Source organism: Lathyrus oleraceus, chromosome 6 (assembly GCF_024323335.1).
Source record: "Lathyrus oleraceus cultivar Zhongwan6 chromosome 6, CAAS_Psat_ZW6_1.0, whole genome shotgun sequence".
NCBI lineage: Eukaryota > Viridiplantae > Streptophyta > Magnoliopsida > Fabales > Fabaceae > Lathyrus > Lathyrus oleraceus.
Window position 1 is genome coordinate 169191987 of NC_066584.1, and position 23325 is coordinate 169215311.

General features: G+C 38.0%; 1 protein-coding gene across 1 annotated transcript; it reads right to left on the reverse strand.

Moving 5' to 3' along the window:
* Positions 1 to 14981: 14981 nt before the first annotated feature.
* On the reverse strand, positions 14982 to 15800 carry LOC127094578 (uncharacterized). Its single transcript, XM_051033398.1, has one exon. It carries the CDS (start codon positions 15798 to 15800, stop codon positions 14982 to 14984), a length of 819 nt encoding a protein of 272 aa, XP_050889355.1.
* Positions 15801 to 23325: the final 7525 nt, after the last annotated feature.

Genomic DNA, 23325 nt, shown 5'->3' on the forward strand with positions numbered 1-23325 from the left:
CCAACATGAAAGCTATTCCTCTTGTTCCAAGATTTCTAGAGATATAAAGTTTTCCCCATTTGGATTAGAATTGAGAAAGTTATGCTTAGTCAAAGTGAGACATTTTTTTTAGGATGCTTAGAAAAATTTCTAAGTCCAAAATCTTCAAAATATGTCAAGACTTCTTGGCCAGTTTTCTTGCACTTCAAGGCATTATTTGAAAATACTTTCTTCACAACAATTGTACCTTGCCATGTCCTCTTTCACATCCTTTTGGAATCATCTCATTTGGATCCATGGTTTAAGAGATACATTCATTTAAAGTGGGCAACATGACTTGATTTTTTAGGCAGATTTTGGGCCTGGCTGGCCCAATCAGATTTTCTAAGCATGTTGCACAAACCAGTCATGTTTTTAATCTCTTTTGGCCATACATTGGACATCCATTCACTTAAGTTTGGCCCAAAATAACAACATTTTACACCTCACTTCACACTTTTATTCTTATGGATAAATCACTTATTAAAAAGCCCATAAGAACACCTAATCCACCCTATTTAAGAAGCTGAAACCCTAACCCTAAAGGAGCATTGGAATTTCGTGGAAAGGAGGCAAAGCTTCATCACATATTAGATTTCATTCCTCTTCCATTCCACTTCTATTTTCCATTAGGTAATCATCTCTTCCATGGCCATGTTTTGATATATCTACGCTTGCTTACCATGTTCATCACCATTAATCCTTCCATTTTCATATTTCTATTTCTTATTTAAAATATTTTCTTCGTCCATAAAATTACCCAAAAATATTTTTCACTTTTCTTAACGTTTTATTTAATTTTATATAATTTTTATTTTTGTATTTTTTTTAATATTAATATTTTATTTTAATTATTTATTCTAAATGGTCCTTTTTAACACACTTTTTTTATTGATTTTATTTTTATGACTTAAAATTATTGTTAGCATTTGATTTTTGGATGAAGGTTGACCACTTTCTCATGGTCAACCTGACTTTTTCTTGGAATTTTATTTCACATTTTCAATTTATTTTGGATTTATTTTTTTACCTAGTTTGGTTGGTTGACTTTTAATTTGACTTCTGTTTTATTTTAATTAATTCACGTACAAATTTTCATTATTTTTAAAATATTTTTGGGGGATGATGATGTCCTGACCCCACCTTATTTAGTTTAATTTTTCATAATTTTCTTGATTAATTTGCTATTTATTTGTTACTTTTTAAGTTGACTTGAATTTTCAATTGACTTCTTTATGATCGATGTTTGACTTAGGGATTGCTTATGGCACTTGAAGAGATCTTTTGATCCTCCCTTGTTCATCTCATATGCCATGTATTAGAGGCCTTTTACCTTGATTTTATTTAGTCCTTACCTCATTTCCTGATTAAATTATTCAGTGGACCCTTCGTGTGTATATTTTCATCTGTTTGATTCATCTATTATCTTTTATACTTGTTTCTCTCATTCATGCTCTCTATTGCTTGATTATTTAACATGTTCATACCCCCATGCATTGTTTAAATGCTCCATTATTTGATTCTTTGGTTTGATTATATATTGTTTATTTATCCGATCTGATTGATAATTGTTGCCTACTTGTATGATGTATGAGGCATATATTCTTATTGTTTGTTTGCCATGAACAAACCCCATTCATAACAAAGGTACCCCTCTCCCATCAAGTGTATAATATTTATTTCTTTATTTCTTTAGTCACCTGTTAATACAATAATTAAAACAAACATCCGATAATCATTTTAAAAAAAGATCAAAACCTCGATCCAACGTCGAGTAATCATTTTAAAAACTTAACAGAACCAGCACGCATTCATCCATCCTCTTATAAGTCAATTGCCTCAGGCATCGCCATCTACCTATAAGTCAATTGCCTCCGACATCTCCATCTACCCTTATCCGTAACTCCTCTCTGCGCTCCATCCGTCGACTCTTGTTCCGTTTAGGTAGCACCCATTAGGTAGAACCCTTTGTATGATAACATAGGTAAAATTCCCTTATTATTTGCATGCTAACATTAGGTAGATGTTCCCCTTTGTAAATCCTAACACATAGGTCCATATTGCATGATAACTCTAGAGCATAGCTTCCCCACATTTAGACCTTTCGTGCGTCTCCAATCTTGTGGCATGTCAGTCCGTTCTATTGCAAAGAGGTAACTGCCTAAGACTCGATTCAGCGAGCTGCGACACCTACTGCTAGGACGTTGAATACACTGCCCACCCTGCTTTGGCACAGCTGGTGTCCTCTTTTGTAAGTCCATGTTCAGATGGAAATCCTTAACCCCTAGTTAGCCGAACTACGTTTTTCTCTGATTCTCATTCCAGATGAGATACGTAGGCATGAGACGCGACGTCTTACCGAGCATACTTCTCTTTAACCCATATGTAGCTGAGCTACGAAGACTCTGATTCTCATACTCATATGAGATATGTAGGCAGTGGATGCGAGATCTTTGCGAGTCATTTTCTTTTAACCTTCCTTTTAGTAAATAGTACTTTAGATATACCTACACCCTTTAGACTAGAACAACACTTATGAAAAGGGCTCCCTAGGAGTACCTAGAATGTTTTGGGTGCTTAAAACCTTCCCATTGCATAACCAACCCCCTTACCCAGATCTTTGACATTTTTACTAGTTTTTGATTCGATAAAACTTTTAGGTTTTTGTTCGCTTTCTAACCATTCCTTTGGATAAATAGAAGTGCGGTGGCGACTCAACTTGTATGGTTTACCTTGGATTTAGTCAATATCTCTAATGGTAACGAATACCCCGCTACAGAAAAGTGGCGACTCTGCTGGGGAATATCATTTGCCTATTGGGTTTTGCCTACTTTTCATATTTGTTGTATTGTATGGTATATTGCTTTGTGACATATTTTTGTGCAATTTGGGATTACTGTATTGTATGTAATGATTGAATTGTTTGAATATTAATTCCTTGTATGCTTGGTGTTCTTTATGAGATGAGTTCTATACCCGAACTCGAGTGCACTTAGGATAGGAGAATGGCATAGTCTTGTTGACTTGTGTGGAGTTATTCCTTAGTAAGTTGACTTGCAAGCCCATTCACTTGGTGGGGGTGATGTTGGGATCAATAATGTCACACGAGTAGTCGTGGTTAGGCATTACTCTTTCCAATATATGCCTTAGAAGCCAAGGACCTTAGTTTACCACGCCCATCTTGGCCTATTTTTAGGATGTATTGCGAAGATCGTTCAAGTGTAAGATTTGATACGATTGTTACGCGATACTACACTCATAAGAGTCTCTCTTGAGAATATTTTTGGAATACGAGTAGTCGTTTATCCGATAATATCCGAAAGATGGGATGATGACTATGGGAACCTCTTGTAGAACATGATTGTCAGGTTTAACCATAGTACACTCCCTTTGGGTGGTTCTTAACCAAGACTCCATGCTCGCGACTCGCAACAAACCCTTGATTCGTGGTTGATCCGTTCTTGTGTATCCTTAATATCAATGGAACTTGGCTGTTGATAAGGTGTAAACCATAATCCACCAAAATGGATGATTGATATTAAGGATGACTTGATCCATCCGATGACCTTTGTATTGTGTGATTTGCTTGATCCTTGAGTGTGATTGTTGCATCCATGCATTCATGCATTCATACACATCCATATTATCAACAATGAGAAAACTTTCAAGGAACTTAAGAGGTCTATTTGCAAATTTTCAGACATGGATAAGCAAAGAAGGAATACGAAGAAGTATAGTTTCAGACAACCCGACTTGAAAGAGTTAAGAAGTTTGACATCCTATGTATTAGATCCCTTGGAATTCAAGGCTCGTCATGGGAAGCTTCTGTCTATTCTGGCTACTCAAGTGGATGAAGGTCTAATGAGTGTGTTGGTGCAGTTCTATGATCCCTTGTACCGTTGCTTCACTTTTCCGGATTTCCAGCTTTTGCCCACGCTTGAGGAGTATGTCTATCTTGTGGGCATACCTATCCTTGACCAGTTGCCGTTCAGTGGCTTGGAGAGAGTTCCTTCTTCTCAAGAGATTGTTGATCTGTTGCATATAGATGAATCTATTATTGGTGCTCATATGACTACCAAAGGTGGAATTCAAGGTCTCCCGTCTGATTTCCTCATTGATCAAGCTACTATGTTTGGGAAGGCCATGAGTGAGGACGCCTTTGAGGCCATATTTGTACTTCTCATCTATGGGCTAGTGTTATTCCCCAACATCGAAAAGTTTGTGGATGTGAACGCCACTAGGATTTTCTCTACTCTTAATCTCGTTCCTACTCTATTGGGTGACACTTATTTCTCTTTGCATATGAGGAATGCAAAGGGCGGTGGTACCATTGTGTGTTGTTTGCCTCTGTTGTACAAGTGGTTTATTTCGCACTTGCCTCAGACGCCCACCTTCAAGGAGAACAAAGGATGTCTACGGTGGTCCACGAGACTTATGTCTTTCACTAATGATGATATCTTTTGGTACAACCGTGTATATGATGGTGTGCAGATTATCGACTCTTGGTACATGCAGTGGATTTAACTACAACCCTATTTTCGCACGTCGTCAGCTTGGGTTCCCCCTAAAGGATAAACCCAATAACATTCTGTTAGAGGGTGTGTTCTTTCAGAAGGGTAAAGATCCCCAAGGCTTGAAGGGCAGGATGGTCCACGCTTGGCGCAAGATCCATAAGAAAGGAAGGAAGGAGCTAGGTCTGAAGAACTGTATCGCTTTGGAACCCTATACCTCTTGGGTTAGGAGGAAAGCTTCTGAGTACATCATGCCTTATGAGTATCCAAGACCCACACCTTTGGTTGTGGCTGGGCCTTCAACCCTCCCCAGCCAAGGAGTAGAGGAGTTGAGAGACGAAGATCGTTCGCATGCTTGGATCCGTGAACTAGAGGAGTTGCTTCAGCAGATCAGAGAGAAGGATGCTTTGATAGAGTTCCCTGAGCAACAGGTTATTGATGATCCTGATGACGCATTGACTTCTCTACTTTCTCAGTCTTCCAAGTTTTGGAAGAGGAAGTATGATCGACTCGCCAAAGAGAAGGCAGATATGGAGGCAGCCTATGAGAGGGAGGTGAAGAGGCTTCGTGCAGCTTATCTTTCGGTCTCGAGGGCTTTGGACGATTGCTTCTAGGGATCTATAGGATGTTCATTTTCCTTCTCTCTTGTATTGTATTTGGTTACCAAAATTGTACCTCTTTGGCGTAAAAACATTTCCAAATATTAATTGACGTGATATTACCGTATGTGATAAACGTTTAATATTTCCAAAATTTGCAAATAAGACTCTAAAGTTCCTCTGATATAAAAATTAAATCATAAGTATTGTATGCTGTCGCATCTCGAAAAATACGATTCCTCGCGATGGTCGCGGAAATATTTATGTTCGAACAGAGTCGCCACCGAACTTTATTCATTCCAATGAAGGAATAGGAAAATATCGAGAAAACCTTTAAGAAATAGAATAATGGTCGTCGCAACCATATTCGGGTTCAGGAGTCGATTACGCTAAGGGAAGGTATTAGCACCCCTTACGTCCGTTGTACTCAACGGAAACCTTTTAGTCTAATTTTCTATTTGAATGTTAGTTAATTGTTATTTGCTTTCTTCAAGTAATTTAAAATATTGAAAAGAGATGGATGAGAACCTCAAAAGGGGGAAAATGGAGGTCTTTTATTAGTGTGCTCGCGAAGATACAACAATCTCCTGCCTACGTATCCTTATGGTGCAATAAGGAAATCAGAGCATTCGTAGTTCGGGATACTACGAATAATTGGTGTGTTTTAATTTGATGAACGACTATGTATGTGGGCGTTCTAAAGGCTAAACGCTGGCTTGTCTACTCTCGGCGGAGGCTTAAGCACTTGTTTGTTATGCGCATTAGAAAGGATTAACAATGTTCTTTTTGAAAAGGGTTTTGGTCACGCGGGGGTGACAAGTTGATTTGATGTGTTTGACGTTTGGTTTGATTGGTTTCGATCGCACGGGGGCGAGAAATTAGGTTTAGTATGTTTGAGATATTTTTGAAGAACGATGAAAGATTGAGCAATGTGGTGCACACCAATCGTCCAATTCTTTCGAGGAATAACAAGGCGAACACCTTCTACTCCTTTTCGTTCGAAGTATTTTGAAAGTTTGTTTGTGGATGTCGAATATGCACGGTAGTGAGGCATACGCCTCCTACGTGCTCATTCGAAGAATAACGAGGCGTGCACCACTTATTCCTTTAGCCAAGTTTAGTTAAGATGTATTAATCGGAAGTCGATGATTTGTGCAATATGGCGAGCGCCAATTATTCAAATAATCGAGAAATGGCGAGGCGAACGCCTCCCATCTTTTATCACCCGACGTTTAAATTGTAAAAGATATGTTTTTAGATATTGTATTTGATTTGCGAAAGTAGTTTGAATTTTGAATTTGTAGGTTTTGAAAAGTCGATGATTTTAGCAATATAGCGTACACCAATTATTCAAATAATCAAGGAATGGTGAGGCGAACGCCTCCCATTCATCCTATTGAAGTTTAATTTGTAAAGTTTATCTTGTGAAAATGGGTTTGATCTAAAATGTGTTTAGAAGATGTGATTTGAATGTGTATAATCATGGTCTAAAAATATTTTGAATTTAGAACTTATATTTGATTTGAAAAAGTGGTTTGAAATTGGTATTTGGTTAAGGTTTTAATCGGGTGACAAGAAATCGTGCAATATGGCGTACGCCAATCATTTGAGTAAGAGAAAATTCTTTTGAAGTAAAATGGTTTGGAAAATGGTTTGAGTTTGTGTTTGTTGAATAAATTATGGTGAATCTGTCATCTACTCGATTAATTAATAACCAAATAGGTCTCATTGTAAGAAAGCCCAAGAGTAAGCTATGTGGGGTTGATGGCGATGCTAAGAGCAATCGACTTATAAAGGTGTTTAAAAATGGGCTCGATGTTTGAACCCAAAATTGTGTGATGTGTTTTAGAAATTGGTTTGGGTTTATGATGAATTGAAATTGAATTTGTTTATTATGAAAATATGGTGGTAAAGAAATCGATCAACCTTTAAGTATTAACTCATCAGAATTTGGTTAAGTTAATTAATTGAATTAATTAAGATTAATTATCAAAATTATTTAATTATCCCAAATAATTAAGTTAATTAAAATTAATTAATTAAAAAAGAATTAATCAAACAAAAGTTCAATTAATTGGTATTTTTTTAAGAAAACAAATGAAAATAAGTGACGATTTATTAACGGAATATGTGCTCAAACCGGTTTATGCGAGATAACAAGGATTAATGTTATTCAGGAAATCCAAACGCGGCGAAAAATATTCTTTTGATGTATTGTAGTCTTTGGTGGCATCACGACACAGAAAAGTCGAGCCCCGGGCCTAAAAATCCAATTAATCACCTCCTAATTATGTATAACATTCTTAATGTGCTTATGAATTGTTATGCTACACTGCCATCAAAATTAATTTTCTATAAGGACCATAGCAGGAGCATGATTCTACATGGCAAGAACTTCCACGTATTATGATGAAGGGCGAATAAAAGGCATTAACAAATGGTCACCCGCAGTACAACACGCATAATCCCCACACTTGACTCATGATTCACATATACATGCATCCAGAAATCACACAACAAAAAGATCGTGTTCCAGGAACCAAAACATAAACAAACCCATAATTCCTTAACCAAGACCAGGGAATATATAATCAACAAAGCAACCTCATGTTCCTAACCACACAATCATCAATATTTGGAATAAAAATAAAGCGGAAATTTGAAAATTCACATATGTAATCAAAGCCGAATTATGACCAAAATCATGATATGTGAAAGCTATGGATGAAACTCCACAACAACTTAGACACGCATAAACAAACAGGGGACTTTGAACCATGTAAATAACTCGAAATCAAAGCATAACGCTAACATAAAGTAGTATACAAACAACTCAGTGTGTACCAATATGAACAATTCGAAATCAAAATCAAAATAATCACAACAAATAGTACAATATGAAGAAGGATGCGACGCACACTGTTACCGTAATATCGAACCACCGTTGGCGTCAAGCAGAGGGAAGCGCTAGAGTAGAGAAGCTTGTGTGTTGTTTTCTGTTGTCATGAATATTGTTGCAGACGCGAAGAATCAAGATTTGTAGATATCACTTCAGCTTCAACTTTCACAGTTGTATTCTCTCGTTGAGCCTTCGGTTGGCAAAGGTTCTCTAATATCTCGTTTAGGGATTGAGGTGTTAATACGGAACTGTTGTGAAAAGAAGGGGTCTGAGCAGCAACATGCCTTGGACCATGCGGTGAAATACTCGGTTGGTTAGCACTGTTAGCTACTGAGGGAGTGCAGTTTGAGGTAACGAATCTGGCGGATATGCAGCTTTAATGAAAATGTTCAGAACAATCCCCTAATGAATTCCTGTGAATGTCGCATGTCCAAGTATCCCTTGACCGACAACATTAATAGAATCGCTCACCATCATTTTGCTAATCGACGAACAAACTTTGTCGTCCTCTTGGATCCGTAGCTACCGTAATGACAGCGGAAGGGATTCAAAATTTCCTTTGAAGCTTTATGGTGGTTTGTTGTTTTCGTTGAGGACTTCGGCGGCGATTTGTGGATCTGGTCGAAGGGTGGTTGGGTTGTAGTTTTTACGGTGGTGAGTTTGTTATCGGACGGTTGGAGATTCAGAGTGAGCGATTTGAGGGCTTGGTGGTTGTTGTCGGAAAGGTGAAGCGGCAAGGATTTGGCTTCCACGGTGGAAACGGTGTTGGAAGGTGGACGGTGGCTGGTTGTTGTTTGCAGAGGTGATGATGTGAGGCATACGAGGTGGTTGTGGTGGCATAAGGTGAAGGGTTGAGGATGGATGGAGGCGTTGGAAAGGTGAAACGGCGAGGGTTTGACGGCGGAATAGGGTCGTGAGGAGAGGTGAAGATGGAATGTCGCGGCGGAGAGGAAGATGAAGGAGGGTTTTGTTGGGTGATGAAGGATGTGCGTTTGGTGGTGGTCGAAGCTGTTAGGGCGGAGGGTTCGTGGAAAGATTGAAGATTTTAGGGGTGGTGTTGAGAGGCGGAGATGTGAAACGGAAGATGAAGAGAACAAACCTCTTCAATTTTCCTTTTTTTATCTTTTCTTTTCTGCCCACCGAGGGAGACTTTTGTTAGTAATGAGTGGGTGTTAAATGAGTGAGAGTGAGTGTGAGTGAATGAGTGGTATCTGTTGTGAGTGGGACGCGTGTTTATCTTGTAATGAGTGTGTGAGTTGTCCGTTGAGGGTAGTGGGGAGGACGTGGAGAGAGAAGGGTGAGAGACGTTAGTGGAATCTGAGGACAGAGTCTCAATTTTGTTTTACTTTTCTTTTTTTATATTTTCTTTTAAAAACAAGTATTATTTATTTTTTATTTAAAAATATACTTACCAACATTTCTAATCAATATAAAATAAAAACTTTAATCTCCTTAACTGAATATATGAACAAAGAGATTTAGCGATCACTTATAAAAAGAAATCGGATATAATCTTACTCGAAAAATTGAATCAGACACATTAAAATGATCAACACAAAATATACTTATTGAGAAAATATAGCGTTTCTTCAAATTCTGAAATAAATTTGCATCGGTTAAAAAGCCCATGCGGGTCGAAATGAAACCAAAACAGCCGCTGAAAAATACAACGAGCACACCAGGTTAAACTACGTGAACCGTAGATTAATAATACTGGTGTATGTAATTTTAATTTTGAAACTTTTTACCCGCTGATTTGTGCACGTTCTTGAGAAATGATTCAACCGATTTGTCTGTATTTTCAATAAATTTATCATGACTGATATTTTAGGCATTATTCATGATGGAATGTATGTCATGCTATGCATATAATGCAAAAAAATAAAAATGAAATCAATTCTATGAAAATTTAAATATACCCGGACAAAATTGGGGTATGACAGTTGCCCCTATTTAATTACCTTGAACCAGAAGGTAAGAAAGATAGCAATCTTCGTACATTCATGGTGGAAGATAATTAAATACAAAAAGACCAGAATTTTGTCCTTTGAAATGCAAGGGAGAAATGCAGAAAAAAAGTGCAGTGAGAAATATAATAAAAAAAGTTATTAGAAGGTAAAATGAAACAGTCAAGACTCTTTGGGAATCGTCAGAACAGTATCTTGGATGTCATAATCGAGATATTCCAATAATGGAATGATACCTCAATTGTATCTAAGACTTTCTGATAATTAGCAGAACAGTGTCTTGATTTGGATGCACGAGATTCTCTGGGGATCAACGAAGCAGTATCTTACATGATATAATCGAGATATTCCATCAAGGGAATGATACCTTAATCATATCTAAGATTCTTCGAGGATACTAGAGAAGTACCTCTAAAAATGAATGAGACTCTTCATATTGATGAAGCAGCATCTCGAACAGCAAAATGAGACTCTCTGTATCGAATCGAAGCAGCATCTTATATGATAGAATTAAGATATTCCTAACAAGGGAGTGATACCTTAATTGAATCTAAGACTCTTCGAGGATACTAGAGCAGTATCTCTAAAAAATCTGGAATGAGACTCTTCATATTGATGAAGCAGCATCTCAAACAACAAAAATGAGATTCTCTGTATCGAGTCGAAGCAGCATCTTATATAATAGAATTAAGATATTCCGAACAAGGGAATGGTACCTTAATTGAATCTAAGACTCTTCGAGGATACTAGAGCAGTATCTCAAAAGAAATTGGAATGAGACTCTTCATATTGATGAAGCAGCATCTCAAACAACAAAAATGAGATTCTCTCAAACAGACAACTGAAATTCTCCATATAAATGAAGTAGTATCTTAGATGTTCGTCTGTTGGTGTAGATATTTTTAGAAAAGACTCCTTTTGGGAGAGATTTACTAGAAATGTTCTGCAGGGGAAAAGCTCATAAGATAATTTTTATGGTAACCTCTGATTGGGGAGAAATGACAGCAAAGATGTTGGGGAATATCATTATTAACCATAAAGTTGAAGAATGGCTTGCTGGGAAATAATTCCACGAGCACATGCAGGGTAATAACTTTATTGAATTAAATGAGAAACGTCTGGGATACATATGGACGACCCTGGATCCTGACATTTTATGTTTGTATGATGTTCCACTTTGGGTGGCAATGCCATGCATGGGATGATGCATTAGATGCATGAAGGGATGCAGTTGCTGGGGATATTTAGGATGTGTATGTATGAATGCGAGTAATTTTGATCATTTTTTATGAAATTTCCGTTTTGACAGGAGTGCTTATGCATGGGTATGCTGATGATTGATAGGATTGTGTTTGATGAATCTTCCTGTTTGGCAGGAAAATCATTTATGAATGATTCATGTGACGCATGTGGGAATGGAAACTGGTAATTGTGCTTTTGTAGGGTTTAATTCTTGATTGCCAATGAGGTTGGACTTTAAATGGGAATTACCAAATGAGAATTGGTGAACAATATTGAACTATCAGATGAGAACAGAACTTGAAGGATATGTCACCAGACGAGAATTGGTGAAAATAAATGAAATGTCCGCTGAGACTGACTTTGTTTTTATTTGTCAAACGGGAACTGACTTTTAAAGTGGGCTACCAGACGAGAACTGGTTACATAAAATAGACTACCAGATGAGAACTGGTATCGAAATAGGTAACCTACCATACGAGAACTGGTATTAAGAGATAATTTATCATACGATAACTGGTATTTGGCAAATGATTTGTCGTGCAAGAACTGATTTTTGATATAGTTCGCCAGACGAGAACTGGAGTTTGGAACAAGTTGCCAGACGAGAATTGGACTTTGAAATAAATTTCCAGACGGGAACTGGGCTTTGAAATGAATTGCCAGACGGGAACTGGGCTTTGAAATAAATTACCAGAAAAGAACTAGGCTTTGAAATAAATTTCCAGACGGGAACTGGACTTTGAAATAAATTGCCAGACGGGAACTGAACTTTTGAAAAAGGTTTGCCAGACGGGAACTGGGCTTTTGAAATAAGTTGCCATACGGGAACTAATTTTTTTTAAAAAAGGTTTGCCAGACGGGAACTGGGCTTTTGAAATAAGTTGCCAGACGAGAACTGGACTTTGAAATAAATTGTCAGACGAGAACTGGACTTTGAAATAAATTGCCAGACGAGAACTGGACTTTGAAACGGCCAAACAATGTTGGGCTTTGGTGTCAGATTTTGGGTTTCAAGGCTTTTTGATGTCAGGTTCATGTTATGGGGGGTTATGCCTGATAAATGATATGATATGCATGGCTTTATGCTAGAGCAAAGCGACGTGACTAAGGCATGATGATGATTTATGTAATGATTGGAAGGTTTCCAAAATGCCCCTGCGCAGGTATTGGAAGAGAAGGGTTTTTTTGCAAAAAGGCTTTTGTCTGTCAAAAGGTTATTTTATGGGGTGATAGCGTGATTCCCCGACACTCATCTTGAACTCTGCAGTTGATGACGTGTGAAAAAGCTTTCCCTTGAACAGCTTGAAGTCAGGGAGATGACTTGCTCCTGCATGGCTCATCTTGCCCCAATGTGATGGGTCTATGCAAAATGTTTACCTCGAAAGGATTTTGAAAGCAATTGTACCATAATTTGGAGATGGATTGCCCCAGAATTTTGATCCATGAAAGGATTTATCCTTGGTTAACCGACTCTTGGAGTGGTTGACTTTTCTGTGCTCTTGAGGTAGCTTTCTCTGGTATGAGCGTTGAAGAGACTTAACTCACCCTGACTGAATATTGAAGGGGTCTTCCCCTGGCCAACAGAACCTCTAGGTGATCTGCCCCTGGTTAATAGAGTCCTGAGATGATTTTCTATAGATCAACTGATTCTTGAAATGACTTTCCCCTGATTAACAGATGTTAGGAGACTGTTTCAGGCTGACTGATTCCTGGAGTAATCTTCCTCCGATCAACTGCTGTTTTTGGGTGGCATGCCCCTGATTCATGAATTATGAGGTAGTCTTAATCCGGGTCAGCACCAATGAATGTCCAAGTTCCTCTGATTGTTCCTTATTGTTGGAATTTCCCTGACGTCAAGTACTGACTTGTAGTTAAAATTGTTTGTTCATAAATGGTAATTTTAATGTGATACTCATGCAAGTTTTGAAAAGAATTTATTTGAATGATGTGCTAATGTGTGACGAGTGGACCATGAGTCCAAATGTAATGCTGATTTAGCAATTTAAAGTGTGAAAGACACAGTGAGAATAATGACATCGATGTTGAAGATTAGTAAATCTTTAGGAGTCAGTTTACGCAACGTTGCTGTAATATGCTTTCAGGAATAACCCTGCTTGAATTAGGTATTTTATGGGTTGTAACGTGGTCTGGTTCATGGTTATCGAAACAAAGGATATGAGGCTCAAAATTATTTTTGTACCCACCATTCTTCTTCATAAACTCCAACCCTACGCTCAATTAGTTCAACATACACATTCGTCTTTTCAGAGAGTTTTAAAGGTGTAAGGATAAAGATGGTGATTCAAGGTCTCTTGAAATGGCAGCCACCTTATTTCGTTTTTATGGATGTCAGTGACCCTTTGATTTTGGTATGGTGGTCACTGAATCTTGTTTTGGTTTTGCTGAGGATTTTCGTGACCTCTTTTGATTTTTTTTCTTGATCCCTAACTTTTTCCTGGACCGCTTTTGAAGCTTTTACTCCACCAGGATTGCCCCAGTTTTGCCTAAGTCGTCTCTTTGGGTGTTCGACTTAGTGGGCTCTTTCTTTGATTTTTTTTTGGAAAATTGTGACTGCCAAGTCATTGGTTATTGAAGAAAAACCGACATAACTTTTGGATTTTGTCTGGTTCTTCGACACTTCAGAATGTGCGCAAAGAATAACACGTGGTTGATCCTCGGACCGGATGTTTCATCTTGTAATTCAAATGTGTAGTTAAATTAACTGAACACTACCCTGCCCCAGGTTAAATGTAAGGGTTTGTAGATCCGAAAGAAACTCCTACTTCTAGGCTCGAAGTGGTTAACTAGGGATTAACTCCTTATCTCTCCAGTGTTTGGGAATTTGAAACAATGCATGTGCTTCATCAGCAGGATCTTATCTGAAAGCATACAGTCAACAATTATGGGTATTTTATTTTCGTCATCCTCCCTCAAATATTGCTAAAACAACAGTTTCATAAAGAAGGTGAGGTAAAGAACATGGATGTATTTTTTGTTTTTTTTTGTTTTAAGTAAGAAAAGAAAAAAAAAGAGAGAATGCGATATAATTGGTTCAAAACATGCGTCATTACTTCATTAATATTACCATTAAAGACAACAATTTTTTTTAAAACAAGTAGCATTTAGTCAAAGAAATTACAAATGCAATGATAAAAAATGGACAAAGATTACCAATGTTGAGGATGTCCTTTTGCATGAGCCATTGGCACTTAGAAGGAACTCCCTAAAGTCTTCAAACTCATTTGGGTGAGAGGTTGACATGCACCAATAGGTTTCCTTCCGGAAAGGATATGTACTTTTTGTCAATCAACTATTGAACCTTGGCTTTGAAAGCATTGCAGTCTTCAGTCGAGTGCCCTATTGACCCGGCATGATATCCACATTGCACATCGGGGTCATATCCAGGTGGGTATGGTTCTGGAAATGGCCTGAGAGACTTGGGATCCACCAATGAACTTTGAATCAGATATGGCAGAAGTTGATTGTATGACATATGAATTGGATCGAGAGGAGCATTCCTTCTCTCTAGATTGTTTCGAGGCCTAGATTGGTTTGAAGGCTGATTTTGATATCCTCGACCACGAGATCGTTGATTTGCATAAGGAGCAGACCATGGTTGCTGGTATGGTGCTCTCAGCGTTGCTGGTTTCCTGACATTTGTTATGACTGCATTAGTTTCATCCTCTTCTTCCTTTTGGGAATTGTTGAGGGATTCTGTCTCGCTAGCTTGGTTGCTCGAGGCGTCTTAGATTCTTCCGCTTTTTAGGGCACTCTCGATGCGTTCTCCAATTGTCACTAAGTGGGCGAAGTCTGATAACGCATTGCCTACCACCCTTTCAATGTAAGGACTCTGCAAGGTATCCATAAACAAGTCAACCAATTCCTTATCCAAGAGTGGTGGTTGCACTTGGGCTGCCAATTCTCTCCATCGTTGTGCATATCCTTTGAAAGATTCGTTGCTCTTTTGGGATAAGCTTTGCAGCTGCCTTCGGTCTGGAGCCATGTCCAAGTTGTAGTTGTACTGCTTCAAAAAAGCATTGGCTAAGTCTTCCCATGACTGAATATGGCTTCTTTTCAATTTCATATACCAACTCAATGATGCTCCAATCAAACTGTCTTGAAAACAGTGAATCATCAGCTTGTCATTGTGTGTATATGATGCCATTTTTCGGAAGAAGATCACCAAATGGTGCCTTGGACAACTATCCCCTTTGTACTTCTCGAAGTTGGGTAATTTGAATTTCGAGGGGATTATTAGGCCTGGTACTAAGCACATATCAAGCCTAAAATTGTCATTTACATCCATTTCTTGGACTCTCTCCTCAAGGGCATGAAGCCTTTCAACATCAGGATTGGTCAATGGCATCAACTGGGATTGAGTAGGAATGTTCACTTGTGGAGGATTATAGTTAGACAGAGGGTCATACATTGGGTTGGTAATTACAGTAAAGCCTGATGAGGAACCAACATTCTCTGTGACACCATGTTGAAAATTGTTCTTAGATTGGGCTAGCCTAGCCTCCAACATCTGGTCTACCTTTCCTTTCATGTTGTTCATATCCATTTTCAACTCAACTTGATTATGTTCTCAATGCTCCCTTGTCTTTTAGTAGCTCTCAAAGGTTCAGTACGAGTGTCAGGAAATCAGCCTGCTGGTAATTGGCAACAAGACGGGATGAGTTTTTTGTATTGGAAAATGATATGCAATCCATGCTGATGAAATGCGAATGCATGAAATTTTATATTTGTATGCAAAGTAAATGTAATGCATGTATAATTAGGATCCAGGATATCATGAGTATCATATGGTACACCTTATACGGAGGTTATATGTTCTCTACCCCACACACAAAGTATGGCTCCTAAGGTTGTTCGCTTTCAGGATAAGAACTTACAGTCATGGACCAAGTTCAGTCTTCCATCATAATGATGGGCTAGCCACATCGAAATGGAAATTCTGAATCAGTCTACTCTAAGTGGGATCCTCGTATTGTTCGAACAGGGTGTAGACCCTTCAGTTCAATACTACACGATCGCCAATCATGAAGGCGGACTTCAGTTTAAGATGAGGTTCCCAGAGTCATGGACCATGTTAATCGTTTCCTCGCGATAATGGGCTAGCCATATTATGATGGAAATTCTGAACAGATCTACTCTAAGTGGAGTTCTCGTATTGTCCCAATGGGGTGTACACCCCTCGGTTCAATACTACACAACTCCGGGTTCTAGGTTCTTCTCAAAGCTCGGGTACGGAGCTTATCTCACAACATATGTCAAACACCATAGATCACTGTTAGGGACCAATTAGTACTACTTTTTATACCATTTTATTGGTCCCTTTTACCAAGTTTTGATGTAATTACACACTTTTATCTTCATTAATTTGTATAAATGCAATTAGGTTTAATTTATTTTGTTTTGAATAGTTATTTCACATTTTTTGTTAGTTGTGTAGAATTATGGATAAGCAAGACCTTGGTTTCAACATGGCATTTTGGAGGAAGCTTGCCAAACAAGGAAGCTGGGAAAGCAACAGTTCGCGCCGCGAACTTCCTTCGCGCCGCGAAGGCTGCGAATCCAGCAAGCTGACCAAGGGTCAAAGGTGCTGCTGTGCAGAAAAAGTGATTGCCATTTTGATGTCTGCCTGGGAAGTGCTTTTCTGCTGCAGATGACAATGTCCAATTAGGGAAATGTCAACCTTTTTGGTAGAGACAAAATAGTTTAACCTAGGTTTTGAAAAACATTATTCATTCATTCACACATTGTGCTGTAGAGCTTTTGCAATAGAGAAAAGAGAGTTTTTCTCTTCTTTTACTTTCTGCTTTGAACAATGGTGATGAGGAGCTAAACTCCCTTTTTGTCAAGATTGGAGGTAGTAGCTATTCTCATCTATTTATGTATTCACTTTGATCTATATATTCTATAAAGATTGTTGATGTATTGAATACTGTTTTTGCCCTAAGTTGAAAACCAGATTTGAGTAGTTGTCGAGAGAGATTACTTGAGTTTAGACATAAAACAGATTTTGAAGTAGTGAATAAGTTGTAGAGATAGATTTATTCATTACTCTTCTTTGGTATTAAACATTAAAGATTGCTATATTGATAGTTAGGTGGAGAGATCGTCTAAGGATCAATATAGTGATTATCACAATATCATTTAGACATAAATGACTTTGAGAGGATACTTGAACATCATCAATAATCTTGAATCTATTTATTTATCATAGAGAAACATAAACATTTGAAATAGTGAACTCCAATCTTGCCAAGCCTTTATATTTGACTAAAACCATTTCATAGTTTTTGTTAACATTTATTAACAAGATATTTTTCTAAACAAAACAACCCTGTTACTTTCTAAACTTACAACATTTGGATTATAGAACGGCGGTAATATCAACCAATCTCTGTGGATACGATATAAAAATATTTGCCGAAGATATACTCTTTCAACAAATTGGCGCCGTTGCCGGGGATTGGTGTCGATATTACAAGCATTGCAATAATTCATTATTTTAAGTTTTGTTACTTTTATTGTTATCCCTCTTTTGTTTCACTTGGTTTGTTAGTTTTGAAGATTCTAGTGCATGCGAGGAAAAGCAACTGAGAAGCAACTTCAATTCGATCCTGAAATTGAAAGAACACTTCGGAAGCTCAATAGCAAAACACGAAGAAGAAGGAAACTAGCCGAAGAGAGGAACCGGAGAGAAGAAGCATTTACTTCCGCACTTGTTCAAATCGAAGAAGTGGTTGTAGAGGCTTGTGAAGGAAACATGGCGGAGGATAATCGTACCGAAATGTCCGCTAATAGTCCAAGAAGGAATGCTCAATTTGCCCGTGGAGGAAGAAATACGGAGATGAAGACCGGAATCCTCCAACTTCTCTATGCAACTCCATTCACCGGAATGGATCACGAAGATCCGTATACCCATCTCATCAAATTCTATGAGATTGAGGGTTCTACGGGAATAGACGAGGCGGGTGAAGAGACGTTATTCAAGAGGATGTTCCCACACTCATTAGTGGGAAAAGCAAAGGAGTGGTACCTTGATCAAGAATCAAGAGTGATGACGGATTGGAATTTATTAGAAGAAAAGTTCTTAGAAAGATACTTCCCTCAGTCCCGATTCATGGAAGCCAAGACGGCTATAGCGGTATTCACTCAAGGAGGAAACGAATCTCTAAATGAAGCTTGGGAGAGATTCAAATCAATGTTGAGGAAGTGTAAGGGATATGGTTTTGATGAGCTTACTCAAATCCATATCTTTTTGAATGGTCTCCAATCAACCCATAAGACACTTCTGGACGCCACCGCAGGTGGTTCGCTTATATCAAAAACTGCGGAAGAAGCTAAAGTCATTATTGAACGGATGGCCCGTAATGATCATCAAGGTCAACATGATCGTAGCCCTTCACAACGTAAGCCCGGAGTTTTAGAGTTGAATACAAATGATGCCATCCTTGCACAAAATAAGCTACTCTCTCAACAAGTGGAGCTTCTTACTCAACAAATGGCCAAGCTTCCACAGCAAATAAAAGAGATTCAAGGGTTTCAAGTTCAGCATCAAGTAGCATGTTGCGAGTTATGTCAAGGGGATCATCCTACTGGTTTTTGTCCTCCACCCCAAGAAGAAGTGAGTTATGTGAACAACCAAAATCAGGGATATCAAAGACAACAGCCTAACAATCAAGGCTATCAACCCAGAAACAATCAAGGCTACCAACCGTCAAGGTTCAACAATCAGAATTATCAACAGCAAAGCCCTTACCAACAACCAAACTCTCAAGGTCAGCAGTCGCAAGGAGGAAGTTCCAAGCTAGAGGACACTCTTCAACAATTCATGCAAGCTTCCATGGCAAATCAGAAGAGTAATGAAGCAGCAATCAAGAATTTGGAAAATCAAATAGGTCAACTTGCGAAACAGCTGTCGGAACAAACTGCAGGATCTTCTTTCTCCGCTAATACTCAAACTAATCCAAAGGAGCATTGCAAAGCAATTTTTACTAGAAGCGGTAGAGAGTTGACAAGTAAAAAAGGTGAGGAAATTACAATTGAGAATGATATGGATGCTGTGCTGGAAAATGAGGATGTGGCTTGTGGGAAGAAGAAAGTGGTAGAAACTGCTCAGTTCGCGCCGCGATCTCCCTTTGCGCCGCGAAAACAGCAGTACCAACAACTGATGGAAGAGCAGCGGTGTGAAGCGGAAATGAATAAAAAGATCGAACCAAGAAATAAGAAAAAAGGAGACAAAGGAGTGAATGTCATTCCAGTTCAACATCTACCATATCCGCACGCACCATCAAAGAAGGATAACGCTAGACACTATGCACGGTTTATGGACATCTTCAAGCAGCTTCAAATCAACATTCCATTTGCTGATGCATTAGAACAAATGCCACGGTATGCCAAGTTCATGAAGGACATTCTTACAAAGAAAAGGAGACACGTGGAAGACGAGACCATACTGCTTGATGCACGGTGTAGTGCTATCATCCAAAAGACTCTCCCAAGGAAGGAGTCCGATCCGGGCCGGGTTGTTCTACCGGTGACCATTGGAAGCACATACACTGGAAATGGTTTGATTGACTTGGGCTCTAGTATAAATTTAATCCCTCTCTCCATTGTTAAAAGATTAGGGAATGTTGAGATTAAATCGACGAGAATGACTTTACAACTAGCCGACAAGTCCACCACTTTACCATACGGAATTGCTAAAGACATGTTAGTGAAGGTGGACAAATTCTTGTTTCCGGTAGATTTCCTAATAGTGGAGATGGATGAGGACCGTGATGTGCCCCTAATTCTTGGAAGACCTTTTATGAAAACAGCTCGGATGATGATTGACGTAGATGATGGACTAATGAAGGTGAGAGTGCAAGACGAAGAGGTGACCTTTAATCTTTTTAAAGCTATGAAGCATCCACATGACAAACATGATTCATTCCGAAATGATGCAATTGAAGAAAAATACCATGATGGAAAGGCCCGTCGCAAGGAGTTTCATGTCGGACAAATGGTACTGCTTTTCAAATCAAGGTTCAAGTTATTACCGGGTAAGCTGAAGCCAAAAGGGTCAGGACCGTTCGTTGTCAAGGAAGTACGGAATTATGGAGCCATTGTAATCGAGGATCCAAAGTCACAAGAGAGTTGGACCGTAAATGGTCAAAGACTCAAAGTTTACCATGGTGGCGACATAAATCGTGATGTGGATGTCGTGTCTCTATTTAAACCGGGCTAATCAGTGGACCGTCGAGCTCAAACGACGTTAAACAAAGCGCTTGTTGGGAGGCAACCCAACGTTGTAAGTCTGTATTTTAATTTTTTTCTGCTGTGTGAGTTTTTGCTGTGTTAAATTTTGAAAAAAATTGGGTTCTGGTTTTTACAGTTCGCCCCGCGAACTGAATTCACAGCTTCAGTTCGCGCCGCGAACAAAGTTCGCCCCGCGAACAGTAAATAACAGAACTAATTTTTTTTGAAATTTCCTTCAGTTCGCCCCGCGAACTGAAAAAAAAAAAAAAAAAAAAAAAAAAAAAAAAAAAAAAAAAAACTTTTGTTTTATGTCATTTTCATTTCATTCCTATTTTCACGAACTTAGGAGATTCCTTCAACAACCTCGCTACTCCACATCCAAACCTCCAAATTTCAAAACTTCCCCTCTCCATTCCTTTCTTAAGAGGATTTTGTTGATTATGCTAAGTGGCCTGAGGGCAGGCCGAATTTTTTTTAGGGGGTGAGGAGGTGGTGTAAACCATGGCGATGAGTTGAAGGAAGATTAAGGAGTTTGTTGAATTTTAGAGTGTGTCTTGATAATTGCATGAATACTTTTTGAAATTTAAGTGTGTTTTAATCAAATATTGGTTTGCCAACATTTTTGTTTAATTGTTCTTACTCATAAGTCAAGCTTTAAGCAACCGAGAAATGATCGCAAAGAAAGAAGCATAGGACACTTCGAGTGGTGATGATAAGAATTAGTGTCGGCATTTCAAGGTACACTTTATCGCTTTCTAGACTTAACATGAGTAGTTAGTTGGTGTGTGCAAATTCCATGTCATAAATTCATTGAAGTATATGTCATTTTTGAATCAAAATAGGACTTAGCCAGTTGTGAGGAGACTTTCCATTGTACACTAAAAAGCGGGAAACCGAGCATTGTTTTAACTCATTCTTATCATGCTAAATCATGCATCAATCCATTTTTGTGTGAAATTTTTGAAAATGATAGAGGCATTGTTTGTGAGAAAAACCACTTGACCAAAAAGTTTGAATCAACTAACCTTGTGAGGAATAATCCTTAGTTAACCCCCTTTGAGCTTAATTTAGGATTCATTTGATTGATCATTGTAAAATCAATTGAAAATTGTGGAATAAATGAATCTTAATTTCTTTCGTGTCAGTTGAAACCTCAAACCGAGTTGTTTGCATAATTTTGCCTTTTGCTTATGTCTAAGTAGGGAGCATTATTGAATAAATTTGGTTTTGAAATCTAAAGTTGGGGAGAGTAAAGTGAAGAGTTGATTAGGAACTTGGAAAAGTGGGTTTCTATGAAAGGGTAAGAATATGAAAAGTAACTAGAAAAAGAAATCACCCTTAAAACCATAGAGCATATAAAAAAAAAAAAAAAAAAATAAAATAAAATAAAATAAAATAAAATAAATAAAATGCTCATGGTTGTGTGGATTTGAAAAGAAAAAGATAGGGACCAAGGAAAAGGAATTTGTGTAGAGTGAATCTTTGGGAATGCTCCCTTAGGATAGACAACTTTGTTGAATTCTCTTAATCATATCCTTTCTTGTAACCTAAACCACATTACAACCTTGAAAGACCTCTTGATTCTCATTTTTCACATGATTTGGTATTTGTTGTGATAACCGCATGATTTGAGTTGTTGTTGATTTAACTGCTTGGATGAGTGAAAGTAACCCTTCATGTTATTCATCAATATTGATGTGTGCGTAAGTTTGATTCAATTTTGACATGTATGACTTTGAAATCCTTGGAATGATTTTTGCACTTTACCATTTCCCTTATTTATGTTTTGTCTAGAGTTGAGATAAGTGAATTGAGAAAAAGCCAAACGCTTTTGAACCATTTGAATGTCCTTGATGAATTCTTGTTTAAATCTTTTGTGTCATGACTTTGGTTGTAAGGGTGGACACTTTTGTTTAGGGACAAACAAAATGCTAAGTTGGGGAGAGTTGTTAGGGACCAATTAGTACTACTTTTTATACCATTTTATTGGTCCCTTTTACCAAGTTTTGATGTAATTACACACTTTTATCTTCATTAATTTGTATAAATGCAATTAGGTTTAATTTATTTTGTTTTGAATAGTTATTTCACATTTTTTGTTAGTTGTGTAGAATTATGGATAAGCAAGACCTTGGTTTCAACATGGCATTTTGGAGGAAGCTTGCCAAACAAGGAAGCTGGGAAAGCAACAGTTCGCGCCGCGAACTTCCTTCGCGCCGCGAAGGCTGCAAATCCAGCAAGCTGACCAAGGGTCAAAGGTGCTGCTGTGCAGAAAAAGTGATTGCCATTTTGATGTCTGCCTGGGAAGTGCTTTTCTGCTGCAGATGACAATGTCCAATTAGGGAAATGTCAACCTCTTTGGTAGAGACAAAATAGTTTAACCTAGGTTTTGAAAAACATTATTCATTCATTCACACATTGTGCTGTAGAGCTTTTGCAATAGAGAAAAGAGAGTTTTTCTCTTCTTTTACTTTCTGCTTTGAACAATGGTGATGAGGAGCTAAACTCCCTTTTTGTCAAGATTGGAGGTAGTAGCTATTCTCATCTGTTTATGTATTCACTTTGATCTATATATTCGATAAAGATTGTTGATGTATTGAATACTGTTTTTGCCCTAAGTTGAAAACCAGATTTGAGTAGTTGTCGAGAGAGATTACTTGAGTTTAGACATAAAACAGATTTTGAAGTAGTGAATAAGTTGTAGAGATAGATTTATTCATTACTCTTCTTTGAGATTAAACATTAAAGATTGCTATATTGATAGTTAGGTGGAGAGATCGTCTAAGGATCAATATAGTGATTATCACAATATCATTTAGACATAAATGACTTTGAGA

Bases quoted from the DNA above. Each gene is read 5' to 3' on its own strand.
- LOC127094578 (XM_051033398.1), bottom strand. From the start codon at position 15,800: ATGGATATGAACAACATGAAAGGAAAGGTAGACCAGATGTTGGAGGCT.